This window comes from Panicum virgatum, chromosome 9K (genome assembly GCF_016808335.1).
Source record: "Panicum virgatum strain AP13 chromosome 9K, P.virgatum_v5, whole genome shotgun sequence".
NCBI lineage: Eukaryota > Viridiplantae > Streptophyta > Magnoliopsida > Poales > Poaceae > Panicum > Panicum virgatum.
In genome coordinates, this window is record NC_053144.1 from 47,605,254 (window position 1) to 47,629,161 (window position 23,908).

General features: G+C 49.3%; 2 protein-coding genes across 4 annotated transcripts; one reads left to right on the forward strand and one right to left on the reverse strand.

Moving 5' to 3' along the window:
* Positions 1-13,764: 13,764 nt before the first annotated feature.
* Positions 13,765-19,059, forward strand: LOC120651807 (hippocampus abundant transcript 1 protein-like). Of its 3 annotated transcripts, XM_039929442.1 has the most exons (14): positions 13,772-14,180; positions 15,800-15,911; positions 16,072-16,184; positions 16,281-16,403; positions 16,485-16,696; positions 17,181-17,256; positions 17,468-17,554; positions 17,665-17,745; positions 17,837-17,869; positions 17,952-18,005; positions 18,097-18,138; positions 18,285-18,363; positions 18,512-18,582; positions 18,685-19,059. In XM_039929442.1, the coding sequence occupies exons 1-14, from the start codon at positions 14,010-14,012 to the stop codon at positions 18,748-18,750; spliced, it is 1,320 nt and encodes a 439-aa protein (XP_039785376.1). In that variant the 5' UTR covers positions 13,772-14,009; the 3' UTR covers positions 18,751-19,059. The 3 variants fall into 3 exon arrangements, with proteins under 3 accessions (XP_039785378.1, XP_039785377.1, XP_039785376.1); XM_039929443.1 differs by lacking the exon at positions 18,285-18,363 and having other exon boundaries at positions 13,766-14,180; XM_039929444.1 differs by lacking the exons at positions 18,285-18,363; positions 18,512-18,582; positions 18,685-19,059 and adding an exon at positions 18,364-18,505 and having other exon boundaries at positions 13,765-14,180.
* A 2,132-nt stretch (positions 19,060-21,191) lies between these two features.
* LOC120651806 (DDB1- and CUL4-associated factor 8-like) lies at positions 21,192-23,869 on the reverse strand. Its single transcript, XM_039929441.1, has 5 exons — positions 23,617-23,869; positions 22,928-23,179; positions 22,701-22,844; positions 21,890-22,615; positions 21,192-21,601 (listed from the first exon to the last, which is right to left on the reverse strand). Exons 1-5 carry the CDS (start codon positions 23,749-23,751, stop codon positions 21,368-21,370), a joined length of 1,491 nt encoding a protein of 496 aa, XP_039785375.1. The 5' UTR covers positions 23,752-23,869; the 3' UTR covers positions 21,192-21,367.
* Between the last annotated feature and the right edge of the window lie 39 nt (positions 23,870-23,908).

The window sequence follows — 23,908 nt, forward strand, 5'->3', positions numbered from 1 at the left end:
GGGCGTCGCGAGGTGGTGGAGACCGCTGCTCTCTCGCCGGCGGTCAGGGTAGTTTGTAGGTTAGGTCCTAGGGTGTCTAGGCTTGGGTTTCCAGGTGACGCCGGCGAGGCGGAGGCGGCGGCGTTGCGTTGGAATAAGTCCTCCTGGACCCTTCCTCCCCTCGTCGGCGCTCTACTCCAGCACCGGCGACGAGCCCGTGGAGGTGAGTCTTCCCATGTGGGAGCTCTGTTTAGGAGTCGTCCGGCGGTGTCTCATTGTTCCTCGACGGGGATGCGCCTGCCGATCTTTTGTTTCAAGGTTGCGGAGGCTGCTGCGGGATTGACGGAAGTTTGGAGGGTGGATCCGGCTCGTGTTTCCTGCGGTGGCGCTCGGCGTCAACGGCGAGAGTGGATCCAAGATCGAGGGGACTCGGGGCGCGTCCCCGGCCGACGGGCGACCAGCGACAGCTTCATCTTCTGCGGCTCACTACAAAGCCTTCGTGCGATGGAGTCCTCTTCGGTCCTTGGGCGTGCAGCGGCCAGATCCGGTGACTTCCGGTGGCGGGGTTCGTCGAAAGCTCCGGCGAGCATAGGGGGCAGGGACCTGCTTGTAATTTTTCTTTTTTTGAAGGCCCTTTGTGCAAGTTGGGTGGGACTGTGGTCATCCGTATCTTTATTTGACATACTTGTATTTGTACGGGTCTGTGTACATTTCCCTTAACTTGGAATACATGTATGTTTTATCAAAAAAAAACTCTCCAACGACGGCCTACCTTCAGCACTTGTATGTTCGTGTTCTCTTTGAAAGTGGCAAAGCAGCCAAGCACGTACTCTCGACATTTAGGTTTCGAAACGTATGCAGCTGCTGCTGTCCGTCCATGATGAGCACGATGATATTCAGCTGTGTCCTAGCCAAGCTTAGGGGCTGCTTGTTTACCACGATTTTTTTAAGTACCTGTCACATCAAAAGAAATTTTACTATTTAAAAGTACCAAATAAAATTTTATTTATAATTTTTTTTGAAAACGAGGGGTAAAAAAGGAGGCCCAGACCCCCACGTCATCTCCTTCAAGGAGTGATTCGGGTGGCGCCCCCAGCCCTCCGCCGCCGCCACCCCTCCCGAGCCTTCTCTCCACCTTGCCGCCGCCGGAGCAGGGTGCTTCTGTGTGCTTGCAAGGATGGCGGCGGCGGGGCTCCTCTCGTCGGCCCGGGGGTGCGTCGGCCTCCATCTCCGACGCGCCAGCTACGGTCATGGCGGTGGTGACTGCCCGGAGGTGACGGATCCGGCGTCCCCGGGGGAGGATCTGCGTGTGGAGCTGCCTGCAGCAGTTCGGCGCGGCGAGCTCGCTCCAACGCGGTGTGCAGCGGCGTTGGCGTCCTCACGTTGGGGGCGAGGCCCTTGGCAGCACGGCCGCAAGAGGTGCCGTGGGACTCGCCGCCGGCCTGTGGTGGAGCGGGCGGCTCCGGCGAGGCCGGATCCGGTGGGTGCGGTCCTAGATTCGTCGGGAGGCGCGATCGGCGACGGCGTCGGTTGACTCCGGGTGTGGAGGTGCGGCTGGGCTCCTTCCTCTGCTCTGTTGCGACGGAGCATGGGGGCCGGCGCGGTTGGTGTGCCGGCGGTGCCATGACGACTCGGCTGGCGGTTGCCAACCTGGTCTGGCCGGCTGCACCGTGGAGGCCCCTGGCTGGCGATAACTAGGCGCGACGGCCAGTGACGTCTTGGTGGCACGGCTGGCTTCACCAAGCCTCCGGTGGGCAGGTCTTACCTGCTCGCTGCACCTTGGGGCTGGCGTCGGTGAGCTGCGTGGCCAGGGTGGAGTCTAGGGAGTGGTTGGCTATGGTGGAGCGGCGTCTTTGGTGCCACGTGCTGCTGGTTCAGAGGGGGTGGCTGCCGTCGCAGCTGTGCGACTGCCATGTGTAGCTGGCACATCGACACCCCTCTGGACGCGCGGTCGTGGAGCGGCGCGACTTCGACGACGGAGGTGACTGGCTTTTGGGTCATCAGGGCCTAGTGCTTTGTGCGGAGGGAGAGGTACTGTGGCAGAACCGCCTAAATTATCCCGGCTCAAGTGCGCAGGCCATCACCATAAAGGCAATATTAGCTTAAACGCACTTCAAACGGAACAATTTTTGGTCTGTCGGGTAACATCCCGATACAACCACCGATTCTCGGATCGAACAAGCATACCCCGCACGAAGGCGAGTTCAGAGATATTACAACCACAATTTTACAACACAGGCATAGTAAAGATTACAAACTAGTTCAAATGATTATTACAAAACCAACTTAAGTAAAATAGTTATACAAGCCATAAGTGTAAAGCTTCAGGGTTTAAACGGCGGAAGATAAAACACGACGGCTACAACACATCGCAAAAAGGATACCAGGCTAGCGCAAGCATGGTATCACTCGTCATAGTCATTGCCGGCCGAAGACGTATCCCACTCTACGGACCAGCCAGGAGGCAACGAGCAAGGATAGGTCAAGCTAGCGATCTGATCCTCAAAACTCATACCTGAAAAAGGGTTTCAACAGCAAGGCTGAGTATTCTAATACTCAGCAAGACTTAACCGTCAACGGGTATAAATAGCCCACCTTAACTAGACTATGCAAGGCTTTGTGAGGCTCTGGTTTTTTTTCCTTTGCTGAAAAGCAATAAAGAGTATGTCCTTACTTTCAAGTTTTAGCTTTCAAGATTCTAGTTGATTAACCATTCTATGTAAGCAACTACTCTTCAATCATGGTAGAACTTTAAGCAAACATCAAGATTGATCATAATATTGTTGCTCTTCTTACTCTGTGTGGCAAAGAGATCAAGCAGTCTCATTTCATCGTGAGAGGCGGACGATTCTGAATCGAAATTCAACCTTGCAAGGATAACCTAGCACACACGTCTGGAACACCGTCGGGTCATTTCCAAACAACCGTTGACCTTTCTTTCCGGCTTGTGGATATGGTCACTCTCCCCGACTACAGGGCTCCAAGGCCGAACCTTGTCCCTCGAAGTCGTAGTGTTGCGCAACATAAAAATAAAACCTATCCCTACTGAGAGAGTGAAAGGTATATCCACTCCCCGGTCCAATCGGCTACTAGGCTTGCCGCGTACCATATTTACGGCATGTGGCTAGTACTTTTAAAAACTTAACCAGCACTACCACACACCGCGACCTTAGCAAGTTCATCAACACAGACGGGGTCTCACATAAAGTCATGATATCGATCACAACCCCGTCCGTTGTCCTTATATTGATAACAGAAAGTAAACAAATAATTCCTATAAAGCTCGCGAGTGACAGGCAATCACTCGACTTTTACCGGTCCTATAAGCTTAGCAAGTAGTTGAACTCAAGTCTAGTATTCAGTACATAGGTTCCTAGGATCATGCATCTAGGGTTTCAATTCAAAACCTAAGAACTGTAAATGCACAAATAAGTAACAACAGTAAATGATCATAATTTGAAATATGGGTTATGTCCGGGGCTTGGCTTCTCGGTAGTTGCTAACTATTTCAGCTCTAGGCTCTTCCGAACTTTGGTCCGGGGCTTCAGTTAGTTCAGCAGTGTTTACTTGAGCTTCGAGATCACCTCCGTCAGATTCCGGGATCAGCTCGTACGTCCCGTCCGATAAGGCAGTCGTGTCTATATGTAATGCAAGAACAACATTATAAATACACACATGGGCAATCGTTTATAGAGTAGTTAAATACCAAATTTAACTACACAAGGCATCATAATCAATAGCACAAAAGAAGTTGACTAACTTTATAAACAAGTGGGGGTGGTTTTCTTATAACAAACAAAACATAGCTTGCTAACAAATCAACTACTCTTAGTACAAACTGTAACACATGCTGCTAAAATTACCCTAAACATAACATGAACAAAACAATCAACCCTGTAAAAAATCATGCCAAGACATGTAGCCATTTAATCACAATAAATCATTCATGCAGGCAACACCTAGCACAAGCTTGAATTATACAGGTCAAACTAGAGCAAAGTAGAAGCTCAAAATTTAACAGAAGATCTACACAGAAATGATCTAGCAACTGTGAATTTTTCATGATTTTATCTACACAGAATTAATTCTGAGAAAATAAATAAAACAGAAATAAGATTAACAAGGTTCATTTTTAGCTCCTGATATAGCCTTGAACTGAGGCTCAAACTTCCTGGACAAGATAAGCTACTCAAGAAGAACATGCAGAAATATGTTCATGATTTATTACGAAAAGAAACTATTTACCATAATTAAAGTCTACTAAACAAGGATTAAATCAAATAAATAGCTACACCAAAGAACTGATCATGAAATTTTTATAGAAAAACAAGTGTTACAAGAGTAAACTACCATAAAAGTTTCACTGCAAGACATGGCTTTATACAGTAGTTAAGAAAAAGATGAAAACAACTAATATTTAAGCACTAGTAACACAAATCAAATTCTACAGCAAAAACTTGCAACTTAAGCCTAACATATTATGGTTCTACTGCATAGATCTCTTCAAGCGGATTCCAAAACATCAAGATTTGCTATTTTACGAATTTTCTACGAATTGATATTGAATTTCAAAGTTCACTGAAAAACATTACAAAGCAGTCCCTAAGGCACTATTCATATGTGTCTTGAGCTATTCAAATAACCCCCTGGGGTTTCTCAAATTCTAGCATGGGGTCCTCGGCCATGGGGAAAAGCACAGAGGGAGGATGGCCGGCCAAATCCGGCGATGGTGAGCGCCGGCGGCGAGAGTGGAGGGGCATGGGAGGTTAAGGAGACCAAGGCGCACCTCTGGGTGGCTTTGGAGCTCGAGAGGAGGGCCGGAGATGGCGGGTCGATGGCGAGCGGCGGCTTGCGGGCTCGGAGCACGGCGGCGGGGTGGCTCCGGTGGGATTCGGGCGAGGGGAAGTGGCCTTGGAGTTGCGCGAGGGCGAGGCGGTGCTTGCTAGGGGGTCAGAGCGGGCGGAGGAGCGGCGGTGAGGCGGCTCCGCGGCGGGGGTGAGCTCGCCGGGGTTCGGGTGGTGCGGCGGCGGCGTTCCGAGGCGTGGGCGCGAGGGAAAAGCAAGAGAGCGAGGGTAATGGGTTTCTGGGATTCCTTTATTGCTCGGGCGCGCGTGAGGAGAGGGCGGCGGGCTCTGCCCGGGGCTGTCCACGGCGGCGTCGCGGTGGCTGCCGTCGAGGCGGCTCTGGAAGCTGCGGGGCGCGTGGCACGGCCGGGGAACTCCAGCGCGAGGCAATAGGAGGGGGAGGAGGAGCGGTGCGACGCGTGGGTGCCAGCGCGAGGCGGAGTAATGGCCGGGAAAGCTTTCCCCGGCGCCGGCGGTGGCGCTGTCGATGGGCGGCGGCGAGAACAGAGCAGGGGGGTGGAGGTGGAAGAAAAGGGCGATTTTGCAATTTCCAAAAAATCCAGGGACTATTCTGTAAACCAGCGATAACTTTTAAACCAAAGCTCAAATGGAAAAGTGCCCAACATGAAAGTTGTTCAACTTTTCAAGATCTACAACTTTGATGTTGTGCAAAAATTTATTTGACCAAAGATTCAAGAGCTAAAATTAAAAACATTGAAGGGAATTTGAATTCTAGGAATTTTGTCTTTTCCAAATCAAATTCACTTGAAACATAGACTTAAAAGTAAATTTTGCTGCCATGCATTAAATGCATTGAATTTTTGCAAAAACACCCTCCACAAAAGCTATATTCAGAAATAACTAAAGAAAGGACCTTGCATAAAATCATAATTACACATATAGCCTTTTATAATTACAAAAAGATCCTTTTTAAGCAATTCAAGCACATGATGCATAGCAAACCTACACAATCACTGTGCAGACACCTTTTTAATTACTGTGCAGACACCCAGGGTGTTACAGGTACTTTAGGCGAAAGTCTTTGACGATGGCGACGCTTGTGGGCGCCGTTTTTTTCGTTGGAGGCGTCGTGCTACCTCCCCTCTAGCACCTTTCCTCCAGGGGTGAAAACCTTATCCTTCTTGGACGTGCGACGGTGACGCTTTCGGCATCGTGCCCTTCTTGAAGGCGTCGCACCTGGAAGTTGTTTTGGCCTCGACATTTGTTGTCTTCGACGATTGCCCTTCACCTCTCGCCGGCCGCCTGGCGGGCGGGGCCAAATCCTGTGATGTGAAGTCGGAGCTGTTGTGTCAGGGGATGCAGCTCGGCAACAATAACACGGGGCGGGCTGTCCTTCGACCCTGGGGTTGCTGCAGGTGTGTTTGGGTGGTCACCGGGGGCGGGGTCTTGGTTCGCTGTGGGAAGTCGGAGCTGCACTTCGTGCTGCGTTTGAGCTCGACAACGATGACCTACGTGACCTCGGTCTTTTGCCAGTCTGCCCGGTGATGATCGTCTAGGGTTTTGCTTCGGGAAGTCTGAGCTGCTGGTTTATCCAACTCGGCAACGATGACTTTGATGCAGTGGTGTGTTGCTGTGCGGCGGCACTTGGGTGAGTTAGTCATCCAGAGTGGTTTGGCTAATTTTTCTTGTACTTAAAACTTCTATTCCTTCTTAATTGAGAGGCAGAGCTCCTGCCGTTTGCTTCAAAAAAAAATTAATAGAAGGGTGCTAATTCGCGAGATGAATCTAATGATTCTAATTAATCTATGATTTAATACAATAATGCTACAGTACCATCGACTAATCATGAATTAGTATACCTCATTAGATTCGTCTCGCAGTTTAGCCTGCTCTAGAGTTCTACAATTAGTTTTATAATTAGGCTTTATTTAATATTTCTAAATATTAAGATTCTCTTTGATGTCGACATAGTTTAAAGTTTAGCCTCAGAATTCAAACAACTCCTCACACAACTACGGACACAAGCCCTACTAGCCACTAACTGCACCTCGTCAGCGGCGTCACTTCGTCAGCGGCGACCTGGTGCGCGCCGTGGACGACGAGGAGGCGAAGCTGGTGCTATGGCTGGGCCTCATGGATGTGCGGCCATTCGCGGCCGGAGGCACGGCCGCGCGTGCGGCAGCACGTCTGCCAGTACCTGGACGGCGAGCTGGAGATGCGGGAGGAGGCCGTTCTCGTGTTCCCGGACGACGATTATTCCGCCGACGCCGGGTCGTCGATTATTACGGTTGTTAGTCGTGCAAAGCACATTAGATTCTGCTGGACCTCCTGCATGTGCTTCTGCACATTTTGTTTCTACGGAGACCAGATCATCCAACCGTAACCCTTAGCTTCCGTTTCTTTAAGTTGATCCGGCTGGCTGTGACCGATGACTGGTACTAAATTGCTTTGAAAATAAAGTATTGTTGAGTGGCGGGCATCTGGTGCTGATTTTGTGTGTGAGAAAAACATTACTGCCGGTTGCCAACAAAACAAGATGATAAAGATTGTGCTGTTCAATTTGAACGGGCATCTTGTAACATGGATCTCATCTGCTGCATCGTGGCAATATGGGCTTTGTTTGGTTCCATTCCAAGATCCTAGCACATGATTTTTAAAAAGGGAATCTCGCATGTATGAAGTACTAAATAAAGTCTATTTGTAAATTTTTTTCAGAGATGAGTGTAACATTTCGTGACAAATCTAATGATGGTAATTAATCGATAATTGACTACAATGATGCTACAGTAATCATTCTCTAATCGTGCGGTCAAATGTCTCATTAGATTCCTCAGGGTTCCTAGCACATGGTTCTGAAGTTGATTTTGAAAACTGTTTTAATTTATACCTTTAATTAGCGGTCAAAGTTAATACAAATTTTAGCATAGCACAAACTAAATAGGGTCATGATAACATGGGGACGAAATTATGAAATCTGAACATCCCATTCTGGCTACAAATGTAGGCAAATTTTTTTTCTTCGACCAAAGGTCGTGTCTGAATCGATTGAGGAGCAAATCTGATCATCTAAAGAAGACCATGGTAAACAAAAAAAAGAGAAAATCTTAGTTGAAACAATCATCAGGAGTGCAGAGCAGCAGCACTTCCTGGAAAACAAGAGGCGCGCACCCTCTGCACGAACACAAGCACACAGCACAGCCATTCCGAAATCCCATCGCCCGAGCTCACTTAACTCGGGCGATCAAATATTATCGGTGGATCCGCCTACTCTACTCACTACGCCTCCTCCGGTATGCCGTCGAGCGCGGGGCGCCACCCGCCGCGCCGCGGCGCGCCCGTGCCCGCGGCCTCGTCCTCCTCCTCCGGCTCCGAGCGCGGCGGCGGCGGCACCGCCGTGATGCGCCGGCGGCAGGCGGCCGCGGCCGGCCCGCCGCGCTGCTGCCTCCGCGCGACGGCCGCGGCGATGCGCTCCAGCTCGGCCCCGCTCACCACGACCTTGGCGCGGACCCCGCCGTCGTCGCCGCGCGACACGACGGTGACGCCGCCGCCGTGGAGCGCTTGGTGGTGTCGGCGCGGGCTCCCGAAGCGGAAGAAGCAGCCGTGCATGCTGGTGCGGCGGACGCCGATCGTCGATTGCTGCGCGCTCGCCGCGGCCGAACAACTAACTGGCCGTGGCGCAATTGCTCGGTGGCATATATATAGATAGACGACGCGCAAGTTCGTGCTCGCGCCGACCAGCTTTGGCCATGATCGAGCTCAACTGATCTTCGGCTGCCGCTGCCTCATGATCCGGCCGGCGGATTGCTTCGGTTGACCTGGGGATCGGAATGAATTTCGTTCGTTCGGTGCAAGTCAATGGGGGCATTTGGTCAGAATTCGATTCCACATGGCTCGATGATTCGTCGGAGGCGTGGTGCCACGGGAAGTTGGCGCCGTTCTCGCGCAATCATTTGCGTCGCCGTCGCCGCGTGCACCAGCAGGCCCGGCGGCTTAACCGACCATCATGCTATGCTTTGTATTTGCATTGTTTAGGAATTAAAATAGATAGATAGATACTGCCTCATGATTGTGTGTAGTACGTACATACTTAACTGCTAGCATGCCCACTAAAGGTTTCCTCGCATTATTAATTGTGAACTCTGGAAGCCTATCATTCGACCATATATTCTCGTATGTAAGCGTAAAAGAATGTATAATGCTCTTTTCTGTGTGGTGCATATTTGGCTAGGTGTCCCGGAAGGAAAAAAAGGAAATTTTACCAAGGACACCGTTAAAAGGTGACTTTTGCCTAAAGCCAATGAGCTGAAGACTCGGTGGCTAGCTCTGGCGGTGCCCAAGCAGCCCACCACGGTTCGCTCCGGTCGGGGACAATCTGGTGTCGCACCGGGGATTTATCCCCTGAGAGGTACCGGGGTGCGTATGTACGTGTGTGATATGTGTGCGTGTATAAACTCCGGCAGGCGCGTCCTCGGATTTTCCGGCAGCCCATCTGCGTTGAGCGCGCGGTCAGCGTGGGGGCCCAATTGAGTTCTTACATGATTCCCCAGTGCTTCTGGATGCTTCAAAAAAAAAACTTTTGCCTAAAACGGTAAAACCACTAAAAAGGATCGTCTTTGCTCAGGAGCACTAAAAAATCATGGATATTTGCTGGAGGACACCTTAGCCTCTATTTTATTCTATTTAATTAGACAATGACGTGAAATGCATGATGAATTTGCCCCCCACCCCCACCCCCCTACTGCATTATCCTCTCCCGCATGCCAGTTTCTCCACATCTCCTCTCGACGGAATGGACGACCCGGCCGCCAACGGCTTGGCTAGGGCTCCTTGCGTAGCACCGGAGGGAGGGGCGGACACACCGTCCGCCGCCGCGCCCTGCGCGACGCGCGAGGGAGGGGCGCACAGGCCGGCCCGCGGCATGGCCAGCTCGCCATGGCCGGCGCCCTCACTCTTGGCAGCCCCGAGTCCAGGTGTAGGAAGGAAGAGGTACGGCCGCGAGGCGCACGCTTGGCTTGCCGGCATTGGAGAAGACAGAACGCGCGTTGTTGCTCTAGCGGTGAACTCGGTAGCGCGAGTAGGAGATCGGCAAGGATAGGAAGAGAATTTATATAGCTTCATATTAAAATTGAATATTATAATAAATTTAATATCCTACGGCAAATTAGGTTCTGTTTGGTTGGCAATAACTGGCTGGGCTGGAGCGGGAAGCATGAATGAGAGAGGAGGGCCAAAAGGAGGCCCATGACGCTTATTAGTTATCAGCCCAGACAGAACAGCCATCCGAACAGGCTGATTGTAGTTGTGCAATATCTTCCGGTATCATCTTTTTAGTAGCCGGTAGCAAAAACTAGCTTTCAACGGTGGTCGACCGGCCAACTTTGCAAAAAAAAAAAAAAACATGGCGTGTTCCAAATACCGCCTCTTCAAGGCGATGGAGGCGCCCGCCGCCGCCGCCGCTTCTCCCATTTCCATCCGACGAAACCGAGGAACCGTGCGCGCCTCAGGTGGGCCACGGTCGTTACCCGTGTCCCAACAGGCCGAATCAACAATCCTCTTGCTAAACACGCTACGGGCCGTGTACACGCCAGCTTGGGCTCCCAACCGCAGCCCATGAGTGGGAAGGAACCCATCAATGAAACCTTCATTTACTTTAAGTTTTTGAGAAGTATACCTGCACTCACAACCGGAGTACTAGCATTTTCGTGGTGATTAGCCAGAAGCAAATGAGCCATTGGTGGAGACATCTCTCCCAAAAAGCGGCTAATATAAAGTGCTTGAAAATTAATTTGGGCCTGTTTGCAGGGACTAAAGTTTTTCTCATCACATTAAAGAGAATCTTGCGATTTAAGAGTATTAAATAAAATCTATTTATATTTTTTTTTGCACAGATGAGTGTTAATTTGTGAGACGAATCTAATAAGACTAATTAATACATAATTTGTAATAGTTATACTACAGTAATCATCCGCTAATTATGAATTAACATACCTTATTAGATTCGTCTCGCAGGTTAGTCCCGGAATTTTGCAATTAGTTTTGTAATAAAATTTTATTTAATAATTTTAAATAGCGAAATTCTCTTTGAAGTGACAGGAGTTTATTTGAAGCGAGGAGAAATGTGAGCAAGGTACGTGGATACGGTGCTTGCTTTTCACCATCTCTTCCTCCTCTTATATTAAACTTGGCGTATACAACGCTGTCGGATCAGGCGTAGCGTTTTGGACATAACTCGTCGCGCTTCTTCTATGAGGATCGCATGCCATTTGTACTTACGCATGCAGCGCATCGAGTGTCGTTGAAGAATCGACGGCCTTCTCTGATCTTGGCAAAAGGATGCCAGATTGCCAGGCCTTTCGATTCTTGTTCCTTTGCTTTCCGGTTCCTTCTAGGTGCTACAGGAGAGAGCGGAGAAAGCAAGGCGGACTCGCGTTCGGGGCCGTTTCCGCTCCTACTCCGGCGACCTCTCCGGTGCCGGAGGAGAAGGGGAGGGAGGATTGTTCGCCGGTGTATATACTAGTCTAGATAGGTTTAGGTTTAGGCGTAGTTAGGGTGCTTGTCGTCGGTTACGGCGGAGCGGTGTTCCGGGAGTGGTGACGGCGCAGCTCCGGCGAAGAATAAAGATCTTCCCTACTGGCGGCGACGTGCATTTGTTCGTCGGCATGGTGAAGTTTTTGGTCCTCTGTAGCTCCGGCGGCCGTGTCGCTGCTTCCGCCGGACTACCCGTGAGGTGTGTTTCCCTACCTGCTTGCAGAGGGGAGGGATTTCCTGTCATCCCTGGTGGTGACTGCTTCATCCGGGTTGCTGCGGTCGTCGGCGACAGCGAATGTGTGTTCCGGTCGTCGGTTCTTGGTCCGGCGACGGCGGATTTTTTTGCTTCTTCTGCTCTTGGTGTGTCGGCAGCTGATTTCCGTTCAACGTTCATGATTCGCGCTGGAGGTGAGTCCAGGCGATGGCTCTTGCAGCAGATCCATGATTGGAGGTCGACCATGAAGACGGAGAAGTAGCTTGTGCTCGGCGCCGGTGGCTCCCAGCGGCCGGAGTCTAAGACGAAGACGAAGACGAAGACGGAAGAGCTCTGGAGGAGAGAAGGGTTGCGTTGTAATTTCTTTTCTTTCCAGGGTTGCTTCTCTAAAAAACCGGGGATGTACTGTTCCACAGTTTTAATGTATTCCCCTTCGCAAAAAAAGATTGCCAGGCCTTTCCTAAAGAAACACAGTCGGTGAGATTAGGTGCCGCGCGCAGCCAATGTAAGCAAAGCCGCGGCCACTTTTGAGCGATCCCCAGAAGACCACTTTTGCGCTCGATCGAGCCGCAACGCAAGCGCGCGACACAGGCCAGCTTTCGCCTGGCCCCTGGCTCTGGCTGTGCCTAGTGTATTCGCTGCGGGCTGCGGCTGCAGTGGCTGCTCCTGCTCGTTCCAGACTTGGCCGCAGTGCTGTCGTCTTCCACACTCTCATGTAGTCCAGAGAAAAAAAAATGTTTCGAATAAAAAAATAGGCATTGTCCCGAGCAACAAGAAAAACAAGTAAAACTATAAATACAGATGGATGATGTGAGCTGACAATAAAAATTACAAGCCAGAGAAATGAAAACTACGTGAGGATTAGAAGGTAGAAAGGCAAGAAAGAGAGGGGGGAAAAAGAATGAAAGGAATATAAAAGGGATACTGAGGCATAACTAAAGAGAAGAAAAGGGAAAGAAGCGTGGGCCGCTATATAATGGTCCAACAGACGGGCGCAAGACGCGAACACAGACAGGAGCGTGCAAGACGACGGCGCCGCGTGCCAAGCGAGTACAGTCGGCGCATCGCCGCATCGGGCAAGTAGTCCGGAACGCGGCCTGTCCTGACCTCCGCCGCATTCTCGTCGCCCTCCTCGTTCATTTCGTTTCCCTCGGGTCACATGGCGCTATGCTGCCAATGTTTGGTCACTTGCTGGCAAGCTAAGGGAGATCGAGTACAAGTCACTGCTCCCGGGCACTACGTACTCTCTCAGCCGCAGCCGCAACGAGAGTACACGCACGCTACTAGTAGTGATGCCCAGACAGTGACGAACCGAAAGCTAGCCCAGTGCGTGCCAAGACTCGCCAAGCAGCGACTCTGAATTTCTGGCACCCGCTACCGACCGTACAGATCCGGAGCTCCCAACTAGCCCCCCCCCCCCCGGGGGGGGGCTACTACATACTAGACAGGTCAAGCGTGTGCACCTAATCACACCCACTGGCCCGTACACCCCTCTAGTTTTTCGTTTAGTCTTGCACAAAATGAAACGAAAAGGCGTAGTCTTCTTTTTCCAAATTAAATGTAAAACATCCCTCGATTCCGATACGATCCTTGCTGTCGCTCGTGTATATATATATACAAGCTCTTGCGTGCCGCCCTCATGGATATAGATGCTGCCACGACTTTTGAATTTTAAAAACAGGCTACCCTTCAACTTGACACCGAATATCAAGTTAAGTATACGAAAGAAACAAGAAAAAGGAAGGCCAAAGTGAAAGCCAGAAGCTGCTTTTTTTCGATGCAAATCAATCTGGGTCATCGAGTCAACATCCAAGGGGAGGACGCAGGGGTTGGGAGGGGTGATTTGCAAAAGTGTTATTACCCAATCCAAAGGCGGAGGATTAATTGTAAAATTATCCGATTTCCACATACCCCTTGGATGTTGATCTGGTGGTTCAGATTGAAGTTTGCATAGTTTGCACCGAGAAATTAGTTTGCACATGATATATACCAATTTCTTTCTCGTTGTGGGCAAATAAATAAATAAATATACACCAATTTTCAATCGGTGCTAGCTAGCTGCTTTTTTTCGAACCCACGCTAATGGCACACCTTTATTTTCTCTGGTTAATCTTCCGCCGGAAAAAAGCTATCCGGCAAGCGTTCACCACCTTTGTTTACTTTTGTCCTTTGGACGGCCCGATCGGATTTCCTAACCTTGCTTGTTGCGTTAAGAAAGAGCATCTCGACCTATCGGTCTCCGTCCCCAACATTTGAGAGTTGAGACGTTGCTAGCTAGCTAGCTATCTATCTACTCGATCCAGTAGCTAGTTACCGTGGCCACACTGCTGCCTTGCGTCACCAAGCACACATATATAGCTGGGACTGACTGGGAGGTGGGAGAAAGAGAGGGAGCAGGGGCCAGTGGCATCGAGCGAGCTAGCGTATAGGAGGCAGCGAAGGAGAGGGAGGGGCGTCGCTAGCTAGGAGGAAGGAGGAGAGGAATGGAGGGGGTGGCGGGGTTGGGGCTGGGGCACCTGCTGGTGTTCGCCTTCCTCTTCTGCTTCGCCGCCTACATGGTCGGGCCGGTGATCACCGACGTCACCATGGGGGCGCTCTGCCCCGGCCGCGACGAGTGCTCCCTCGCCATCTACCTCACCGGGCTCCAGCAAGCTGTAAGCTACAGCTACTACTACTACCTCTGAGATCCTCCTCGTTCCTCACCCATGTTCCGCTGCATGCGCCCTCGATCCTGACACTTCCTTAATTACATGCTCAACCTCTGGCCACCCATCGACGATACTGGTTTTTTATTTGCAATACATTCGCGGTACGCGTGGCTGATCAAAACTTAGCTTCAAGGCACAGATTAGCATATCAATTAGCACATGAATTTGTGATCTGCTTGTGTTTCCTGAAAACTTCTTGGAGCAGTTAAGCTTGCGCCTCCTGCTCTGAAGTGATCTTCAGATATGGTTCATCATCTCGTTTCAGAGAACACGCGCGCGGAGATGCCATGAGACTGGAGAGTAGTGGAAGCTCCACTGAGCACCCATTCGCTGTTCCTTATTACTGCCACCAGCTAACCCCGATCGCCCTCACGCCGTACAGCGCCCTCCATTAACAAGCCAAAAGCGAGTTTTTTTTTTGATACGACGCACTATTTTTTTTTACTCTTTCGCCATGAGCGGAGAGCGAGAGAACGGCAGTTGGCCGGCGCCGTTTCTCCCGGCGAACTCTCGGTGATGAGTGATGACACTGTAACGGCCATGTCGGTCATCTCACCTCTGCTAGCTCTGGTAACGTTTTCTTTTTCTTTCCGTTTTTTTTCTTTTTTATTTCCTTTTTCTTTTGGGTGGAGATCGAGGCCCGGACCGGTAACTCCAGCACCCTGCACTCGAGAACCGGTGCACGGTGACGGTGTGGTGGTCGGCTTGTCGCCATACGTCACGCGGCGATTTCTACCACGCACGCACCGGATTCTCGCTGTGATCGGCAGCTCCATCAGCCTCCAGCTCAACAGTGTTTTCTTCTCACACTGCTCCAGCACCAGCCTTCAACCACCAGCCAACCAATAGTATTTTTCTCTCACACCACTCTACCACCAGCCACTATCGACGTCCGAATCCACCGGCCGGCGCCCTTGTTAACCCACGTCGCACCGACCACATTTTTACTTCTCCCGATACATGTCAAAAAGCAAACAAACGCATCGCCCCCAGAAGGTGGTAACCAGTAAAGTTAACAAAAGTCAGTCGGGTACGAGTGGTACGTAGTAAAAGGGAGAGCGTGGTAAAAAAACAAATGGAAATAGTCGTTCAAAAAAAATAAAAACAAATGGAAAACGGTGCCCGGTCCCACGCGGCTTTTCCAGCGGCGGTACTGCCTGTCTAATCTGCCGGCAAAGCGAGGGGCGACGGCGACGCGTCCATCGACCGACCGACCAGTGAAGTCGGATGTCCGATTGCTCTCGGACTCGGGCGACCACCGCCAGGCGTGCCGGCGACACCACCATGGCTAGCACTACGCCAGCCTCCGCTTCCTCCGTCATGTCACCGGGAGAGTGGGGGAAAAAATGTTGACAGCACCGCTAATGCCGGCGACGCCGACGCGCACCGATCGGAGCGCTCGCTCGACGGGGCGGCCGGGGCACACGACGGAACACGCGTGCCTTCACGTCGGTTAGAAAGTGGGGCGGCCATGTCTGCCGCGATGCCACAGATCCCATGATGCTTCGCCGTACTCGACCTGGCCGTGTGCCGTCCAACTGCTGTCTGAATTGATCTTGATGCAGGTTACGGGGCTGGGCGCGCTGGTGCTGACGCCGGTCGTCGGCAACCTGTCCGACAGGTACGGCCGGAAGGCGCTGCTGGCGCTCCCGGCGACGGCGTCCATCGTCCCCCTGGGTAATCCGACGACCCTCCGGCCTCCGGCCACCTTGCACGTCACACAGCTGAACATTCCTCTCTGAAGTCTGAACGTTACACTACGGAGCACCATGCACGCGCCGGTGGCGTCAACAGCTGCTGTGGTCTTGTGGACTGACCTGTTCTTCCCTCCGACAAGGCATCCTGGCGTACGGCCGCACCAGGGGCTACTTCTACGCCTACTACATCACCAAGACGCTGACGGCGACGGTCTGCGAGGGCAGCATGATGTGCCTCTCCCTTGCTTACGTGGTATCTCAGCACGTCCCCGCCTCGAGCTGGCGTCACCAACAGGCAGTATCTTGGCTGGATTGCTGCGCTGAACCATATGCATCTTCCCTGCTGCAGGCTGACAGGGTACCGGAGGCGCGGCGCGCGGCGGCCTTCGGGGTGTTCTCCGGCGTCTGCACCGCCGGCTTCGTCGCCAGCACCGTAGCAGCCCGCTTCCTCCCTGTCTCGTCAACGTGCCAGGTCTGCGTCCGAGAACACACGCCGGCCGGCAGTGATCCCCGGCATCCGGAGTCACCCAGCTGCATTCTTCTGGCGCTGCAGGTCGCCGCGGTGGCAGCTGTGGTGACGGCCGTGTACATGAAGGCCTTCCTCCAGGAGACGGACGGCGGAGCCTCCTCGTGCAGCTGCGACGAGGAGGCCTCCCAGCCGCTCTGCATTCCCTCATCCTCCAGCAGCGAGGAGCTGTCGCCGAAGCTCCCGCCTCTTCGCAAAGCGCCGTCGCTGTCGGAGATGGCCGCCCTTCTTACCAGCAGGTGACGTCTGTTGAGCCGTCCACTGTCTGAACTCCTGATGGAGTGATGGGCCTCTGAGATCTTCTGAAAGCTGTAGCGGGTTCCTGCCTGCATTGCAAAGCGTATTAGTAGCAGGACCAGAACATTGCAAAGCGCATTAGTAGCAGGACCAGAACCACAAGCAAAATCCACTCTAGCTATATAAGCTTTCGAGTAAGCCAGCCAACACCGTCAACATGCTGAGGTTAAAATTTCAAGTCAATCTGTTATGTGATTCTGTCCTTAATTACCAAGTCCATGCACCAGATGAATACTATTTTAGATAACGGTGCACTTGATGAACTTTTTAGATACTGATGCACCTTCAGTGCACGTTTCTTTTAGAGAACGCCACTCATGGCACTGATCTATAATATTGGAAAAGCTACAGATAGATAATTAAATAAGAATGCAAGAGGATATGCTTATCTCAATGCACCTCCTGAATGCTCCAAACAACTTGCAGCTCAACCTTCTCGAGAGCGGCGGTCATCACATTTCTCCATGGCCTTGGCGACGCAGGCCTGCAAAACACACTATTGGTACATCTCTTTTCTCTGGTACAAAATACACATCACAGCTCAGCATGTATTTATCATGGTGTAAATACTATGAGGTTCTGAAATAATTCAGTGCGCAGATCCATGAACAAAACTTATGTTTAAATCTCAAAACCGTGCATTGCCACATAACCCGGATGGGTGTCTTTTAAAGTTGCTTCTAACTCTTCTGCCTTGTGGGATACAAATGCAGTACTTTCTCAAGGCAAAATTCCATTATAGCAAGAACCAGTATGCCAATTTGCTACTTATTATTGGCATTACAGGAAGCTTCTCACAGGTACAATTTTATCTTATATGGAGTAGTATTTTCCACAATAACTATTTGTGACAACATCGTGCTCAAATTTTACTTGACTGCATCTAAAGCTGTGTAAAATTGTGATACAGCTAACTGTGATGCCACTTCTAGTGCCAAAGCTAGGTGAACAGAAGCTACTTATCATAGCACTTACAGCGAGCTGTGGGCACGTAAGGATGTTCATTCGTTGGATCATCATATCTGTTTCTGAATAAATTTTGGTGATAACCATTTTCATTTGTTCTGGCGTTGATGCTGCAGGCATTCCTATACAGCATCGCATGGTCGTTCTGGGTATGCAAGTGTACTTTTCCCCCCATGAGATTTTGGTTGGCAGTAGTTCTGACAAATTTTATGTCATGCATGGTTTTTGAAGGTCCCTTATCTTGCTGCAAGTTGTGTAATATTAAGCATGCTGGTCACCCCATGTGTAAGTAACACATGTTAATGTCCCCTTAGTCAAATGTTTTTGGTTCATTAAACCATATGAACAAATCTTTTTACTGACTATGTTTCAACAGATAAGGAGCATCATATCAAACAAAGTGGGACCTCTTGAGCAGGTATAGTCACTGGCAGCTGAGAGTTTCTGATGTCCCAGTATATATTAATGCAAATGGAATTTCTTCACAAATCAAATGGAAGCTGCTTATTTTCCACAATATACCAGCAACTCCTTTGCATGATTTAATTCTTACTTGTAATCAAGGGAATGGTCCAAGGGTGTATCACTGGAATAAGCTCAACTGCAAATGTGATATCTCCTCTAATTTTTACTCCACTGACAGGTATGTACCTGTTGTTGTCTTATACTATACTAACACATCTCAACTAAGAATAAGTTAAGTTCTTCAGATTCCATTTTCATACAAATTTCCTACTCGTGAGCTTGGCCAAGTATTTCTAGACATAATTTGTCTCCCTTTGGCTTGACAGCCTGGTGTCTATCAGAAGCTACGCCTTTCTACTTAAAAGGTTTCAGCCTTGCCTGTGCTGGATTTGCAACGGTAGGCTCATAAGTTGAATATTTCTGTTGCTACAATAAAGTTGTTTTTTCATCATGTAATAACCACTTGATGTTAACTTTTGCTCTACTGCGGTTTTTGCAGCTGGTAGCGCTTGCAACAAGCATAAGTATGAGGTCAGCTGAAGTACAGCGAGCAGATAGGAAATAGATGAGCTAAAGACCGCTCTGGAAGAAAAAAAAATGGTGGATATATGCATGTACTGTACATAGTTTCTACATCTCAGTACCATTAATCTTCTATCATCTACTAACCACTGTCAATAGCCATTGTAAAGTTTTATGCAGTTAGCATTATATATAACTTGCACGCTACTCCATCACTGTTAGTTGATTAACATGGACAGTGGGTAGTGATGTAAAACATAAAAAAACTTCAGATGTTTGAGCATTCATACTTGTAACAGACTTTCCTAAATTGTTGCCTCATTGAGAATATAAGGCTGAAATGCTTGACTCCTGAGTAATGTTGCTACAAGCCGCGCTCAATAGTTCCACTATTTCAGTCTTCCTGATCTTAACGTGTATCTCGAATAATCGATAGATAAAGAACAGCAGGTTTTTAGAAAAATAATAATGCCTTTCTAGCTCGGGCTTCAGGTGTCTTTCCCCCAGAATAATGAGACCAAGCTATTAATAATGTTATGTTATGTCATAAACCTTGTGTCCTGAAACATTACTGATAGAAGAGTACTGAGAAGTTAATGAAGAGTACTGACCTGTTAATGCTGATGTTTTGTTTTTCTTGATCCCCCATGTGCGAAAGTGCACAGCAAATACACTTCTGTGAATTACTTGTTCCTTTACACAATCCATGGCTCTAAGTTCATCACTGTTCCTCTGATCTTTTGTTTTTTATCTCCCATGTACATAACTGCATAGCACATCCACTTCCGTGAATTCCTCGTTCATTTACACATTCCATTATTGTTTACCCCAGTAATACAGAGAACTGATGAACCTTCAATCTTTTCATCCTATTAATTAGCAGTGATCAGCACACGAAACTCATGCTGCAAGTAGATTGATCCAGTGAAGTGATATGATTAAGCCTCACAATATTTCTATTGGCGGCTATTATGCAGGAAGTAATGCCAGTGGATACTTTGTTTCTAGTTAAGTAAACAAAAAATGCTTGTCCATGTTTGCAATGCCAAAGAACAAAGCCAAAATGTTGCAGTTCAGAAGAATAAGAAACAAAAAACTACTCCCTGCAGGGACCAAAAACATTCTCACACAGAAAAAAAAAAATTATAGCATTTTGGTATCAGTAATCATTAAGTTATATAAACAGCAAAGTGGAAATGAAGCTCAAAGGGTCTGTGAAATCAGCACAGGACATTGCCACTGCTACTACATGCAAGAACACACATCAAGTAAGGTGAGATTAACAGGGACAAACCACAAAAAAGATTTGTCAGAAAAAAGTAAATATATGAAATGATGCAACACCATGGCAGATTTTCATAAGATGCTGGCTCACAACTAAAACTGAACCTGACAAACCATGGGCCTTTTTGCCCATACAAGTACATCAATCAGTCAAATCCTTCTTTGCTGTGGCCATCATCTCGGAAGTTGGCAATGGCAGGAACACTCTTTTTTGGACCGACAATTGGATTCATGGGCACAACCTTGGTCAGCTTGTACCACATCTCTTTGGTGCAATTCCCAATCTGGTAAAAAGAAGAAGAACAGTCTATGAGGCCTTAACCAATATGAGATGGGTCGCTGATATTAAAGGTGCTCTTACCCTGGATGTTCTAGTTGAGTATCTTGGTCTTTGGGATTTACTTGCAGAAAGAGTTTTGCAGCCTGATGTGGAGGATTCTCACATCTGGAAATTCTCAGCATCTGGACAATATTCAGCAAAATCAGCATATGATGCAATGTTCATTGGAGCCATTCAATTCCAACCTTGGGAAAGAATTTGGAAGAGCTGGGCCCTGGGTAAATGCAAATTTTTTATGTGGTTGGTTGCTCACAACAGGTGCTGGACGGCTGATCGGCTTGCCAAAAAAGGTTTGGCACATCCAGAGAAATGCCCCCTGTGTGATCAGGAAGAGGAAACTATAAATCATTTGTTACTATCCTGTGTTTTTGCGCGCCAGACCTGGATTGAAATCCTGCTAGGACTTGGTCTGCAAGTGCTCTCTCCCCAATTGGAGGATCCTTCCTTTGAGGAATGGTGGCACAAGGTGAGCAGTAAAGTCAGTGGTCAGGTCCAAAAGGGGCTAAACTCAACCATTATCTTGGTGGCCTGGTCGTTATGGAATCATCGGAATCAATGTGTCTTTGATGGTCTTCACCCTAACCTGAATGGACTTCTGTCCGCTATTAGAGAGGAGCTGCACTTGTGGGGTTCTGCTGGGGCTCGAGGAATTAGTTATCTCCTCGCCCTGCTAGCTAATGATTAGGAGGTTTAGATGCTTATCCTTTAGGTCAGGTCCTGCCTGTTTCTGAGTGTGTACTAGTGTAGTCTCATGTGTGTGTGTGTGTGAGGGGTTTTTTCAGTTTTTTCCCTACAAAAACCTGTGTACCTGGGTGTCTCACCCTTTTTCTTCTTAATATATTGACACGCAGATTTCCTGCTGTTCGAGAAAAAAAAACTCAATTTTTTCATTAAAATGGCCTCCGAAACACATACCTATAACATAGAAACGACAAGCTAATAAACCACACTTTGCTGCTATATCATCCATAAGAGCATGATAACTTATTGATGTATATGTACAATTTTGAAATGGCCCTGAAAGTTGGACAACAGATCAGTTGACTGCAAACTCTTCAGAGCCATCAGAGATCTCTTCATCATCAGTCGATGACACACTTCCATCAGCAGCACGTAGTACTAGACTAAGTAATCCTGTGCTGTCCTCAAGGTCCTCCGATGAATCTTCTTCAGTTGATTGTTGCCTACGCTCTGATGCCAGTAAGTGCCGGATCAACAGCTCTGGTAAGTCAAAGTGCCAAAGCTTGGCTCTTCTCTTGCGAGGTCTCAACTGGAGCAGTCAAACAAGAATGTACTCAAGTGAATCGTAAATATTTAGCTTTTACATATCAAAGGAAAATGGATGATCTGAACTGTAAAGAGTGGAGTGAGAAGTGATGTACTAATGCCTCCGATAGATCATGAAATAACTATTGCATCTTGACAAACAGATTGCCCACTCGATACTATATCTACGTCTAATAGTAATGCTTAATACTATATGTATGTGGAGGATATATGCTGACTGGAAGTAGAGATGATAAGGAGAGACATAAATGTCCCAAACAGGAGATATTACCTCCTCAATATTTACCACAGGTGCTCGCTCGATGGCAGAGGGAGTCCACATTTTTACATCATTATCAATTCCACTGCTTGCAATTGTCATATCATGAGGATGAGGCTCAATGCAATTCACTATGCACTCATCACCCTCCATGGCTCGTAAAAACTTCCCATCTCTCTTTCTCCAAATAAATATCCGACCACAGTCTGACCCACTAGCAACGTATTCATCATTTGGCCCAATGAAACTCACACGCTTCACAGTTTCACGATTGCGATGACCGACATATACCTGAGGTGCAGGATGAGCAATATCTTGTCCAGAGGCAGCCATTGTTGATTTGTAACCTTCAGTTGCTCCAATCTTGATAGATGACTTTGGGTCAGATCCCAGCCCTCCATTTTTAGGGAATAGATAAATATTCTCTTCATTATAAGATACAAGCAACTCACTCAGGTGAGAGAATGCTAACCCTGTTATCCCAACATGTTTATCATCAACAAGATGTGGTGGACAATAGCAGTCAGATGGGTGACCAAAATCAGATGACCCATCCCACTTGTGCTTGCGGATGTCATACACACGAGCATATGCATTGCTTCCTCCAACTGCAAAAAGATTTGGGTTCCTTGGATCCATTGCAATCGCATTAAGGTGAACACAGGAGGAGAATCCTGATTTCCTCAAAGAACTTCTGCAGAGGAATAGTTTTGTGGCTGTGTTTGTTCTGAGATCAAACTGCACAAGAAAGCAATGGCTAATTATACTTGGTTATAGGTCCATTTATAAACATATGAAATACTGCACTTGTTTAATGGCTCACATGTTGAACAAGGCCATCCTCGCCACAGCTGTAAAAGATATAAGGGCTACCAGGCTCTACAGACAAATTATGAGCCCTTCCCCCGTGTTCACCAAGCAATGTAGTGGACACATCTCCACCATCCTGTACCTTGGCGAGTCTCACCTGATAGTGGCAGAAAGATGACTGACGATGATAGAGATAATATGATCAACTAAATCTGTATACCAGATTATAAGCACGCCAACCTCGCCATCAGCAGCACAGGTGACAATGGTCCTATCGTCTGTGCAGGGCATGAAGCGTGCCTGGAACACATTCCCACCATGGCCAGAATGGAACTCCAATTTGACGGAACCAGTGTCCCAGTCCCACAGCATCACCATCTGGTCGTCGGACCCTGATATGAGGGTATCACCGAGCTCATTGAAGCCCACTGTGTTGACGCAGCCCGTGTGCCTGTCAAGCTTCCGGTGAACCTGAAGCCGCATCACAAGGTCCTGCAGGGAGTTAATTCCATCAGCAACCCACAACAAATGCATCCAGTATTCTCTTACTATGATCAAGCTGGTAGGGAAAATGCTAGCGATGAGCTCGAAATTCGGATCGTGCTGCCGAATAACTCTAATGGAGCAAAATGCCCAAACCAATTCGTCAAACAAACACCAAGGATACACGCAAAATCGCACCAACTAGCACCACATAATAATAATGCTTCGAATTCACCAGCTAAACGGAACTAAGTATGCCCCCGAATTAGCACAAGGCGCCCCGGGGGCGCGAGAGCAGGCCACGCCATTGAACGGGCCCGCTGCCCAGCCCGATCGCGCGCCGATCCGCCCCCCGCGACACGGATCGAGACGCGGGGGGCGATAGGTGATTAGGAAGGCGCGGCAGCGGGGGGAGGAAGGGATGCTGGCCTGGGGAACCGACCGACCTCGGAGCCGGCCGCGCGGCGGGCGAAGTGGCGGGGGAGGAGGTCCCCGACCTCGCGGAAGCAGAGGTCCGCCGCGCCGTGGCGCCGCGCGACGGCGGCTGCCGCCGGGGTCGGGTGCCTCCACGGGCGGCGCATGGTGACGGGACGGGAGTGTCGCGCGGTGCGGTGGGGGCGAGCACGAGTCCTGGTCTTGGAAGGCGAAGGGGCGCAGAGGAACGGGGTGGGAACGAAGGGAGCCGGAGCGTAGATTGGAGAGGCTGCTATTGCCACCGCCCACCGGAACCGGAGGCTT

Bases quoted from the DNA above. Each gene is read 5' to 3' on its own strand.
- LOC120651807 (XM_039929442.1), top strand. From the start codon at position 14,010: ATGGAGGGGGTGGCGGGGTTGGGGCTGGGGCACCTGCTGGTGTTCGCC. The intron at 17,555-17,664 runs GTACAATTTTAT...ATTGTGATACAG, and splicing joins TTACAGGAAGCTTCTCACAG to CTAACTGTGATGCCACTTCT. The intron at 18,006-18,096 runs GTAAGTAACACA...ATGTTTCAACAG, and splicing joins GCATGCTGGTCACCCCATGT to ATAAGGAGCATCATATCAAA.
- LOC120651806 (XM_039929441.1), bottom strand. From the start codon at position 23,751: ATGCGCCGCCCGTGGAGGCACCCGACCCCGGCGGCAGCCGCCGTCGCG. The intron at 22,616-22,700 runs GTGAGCCATTAA...TTTCTTGTGCAG, and splicing joins AGGATGGCCTTGTTCAACAT to TTTGATCTCAGAACAAACAC. The intron at 21,602-21,889 runs GTAATATCTCCT...TGACTGCTCCAG, and splicing joins CTGTGGTAAATATTGAGGAG to TTGAGACCTCGCAAGAGAAG.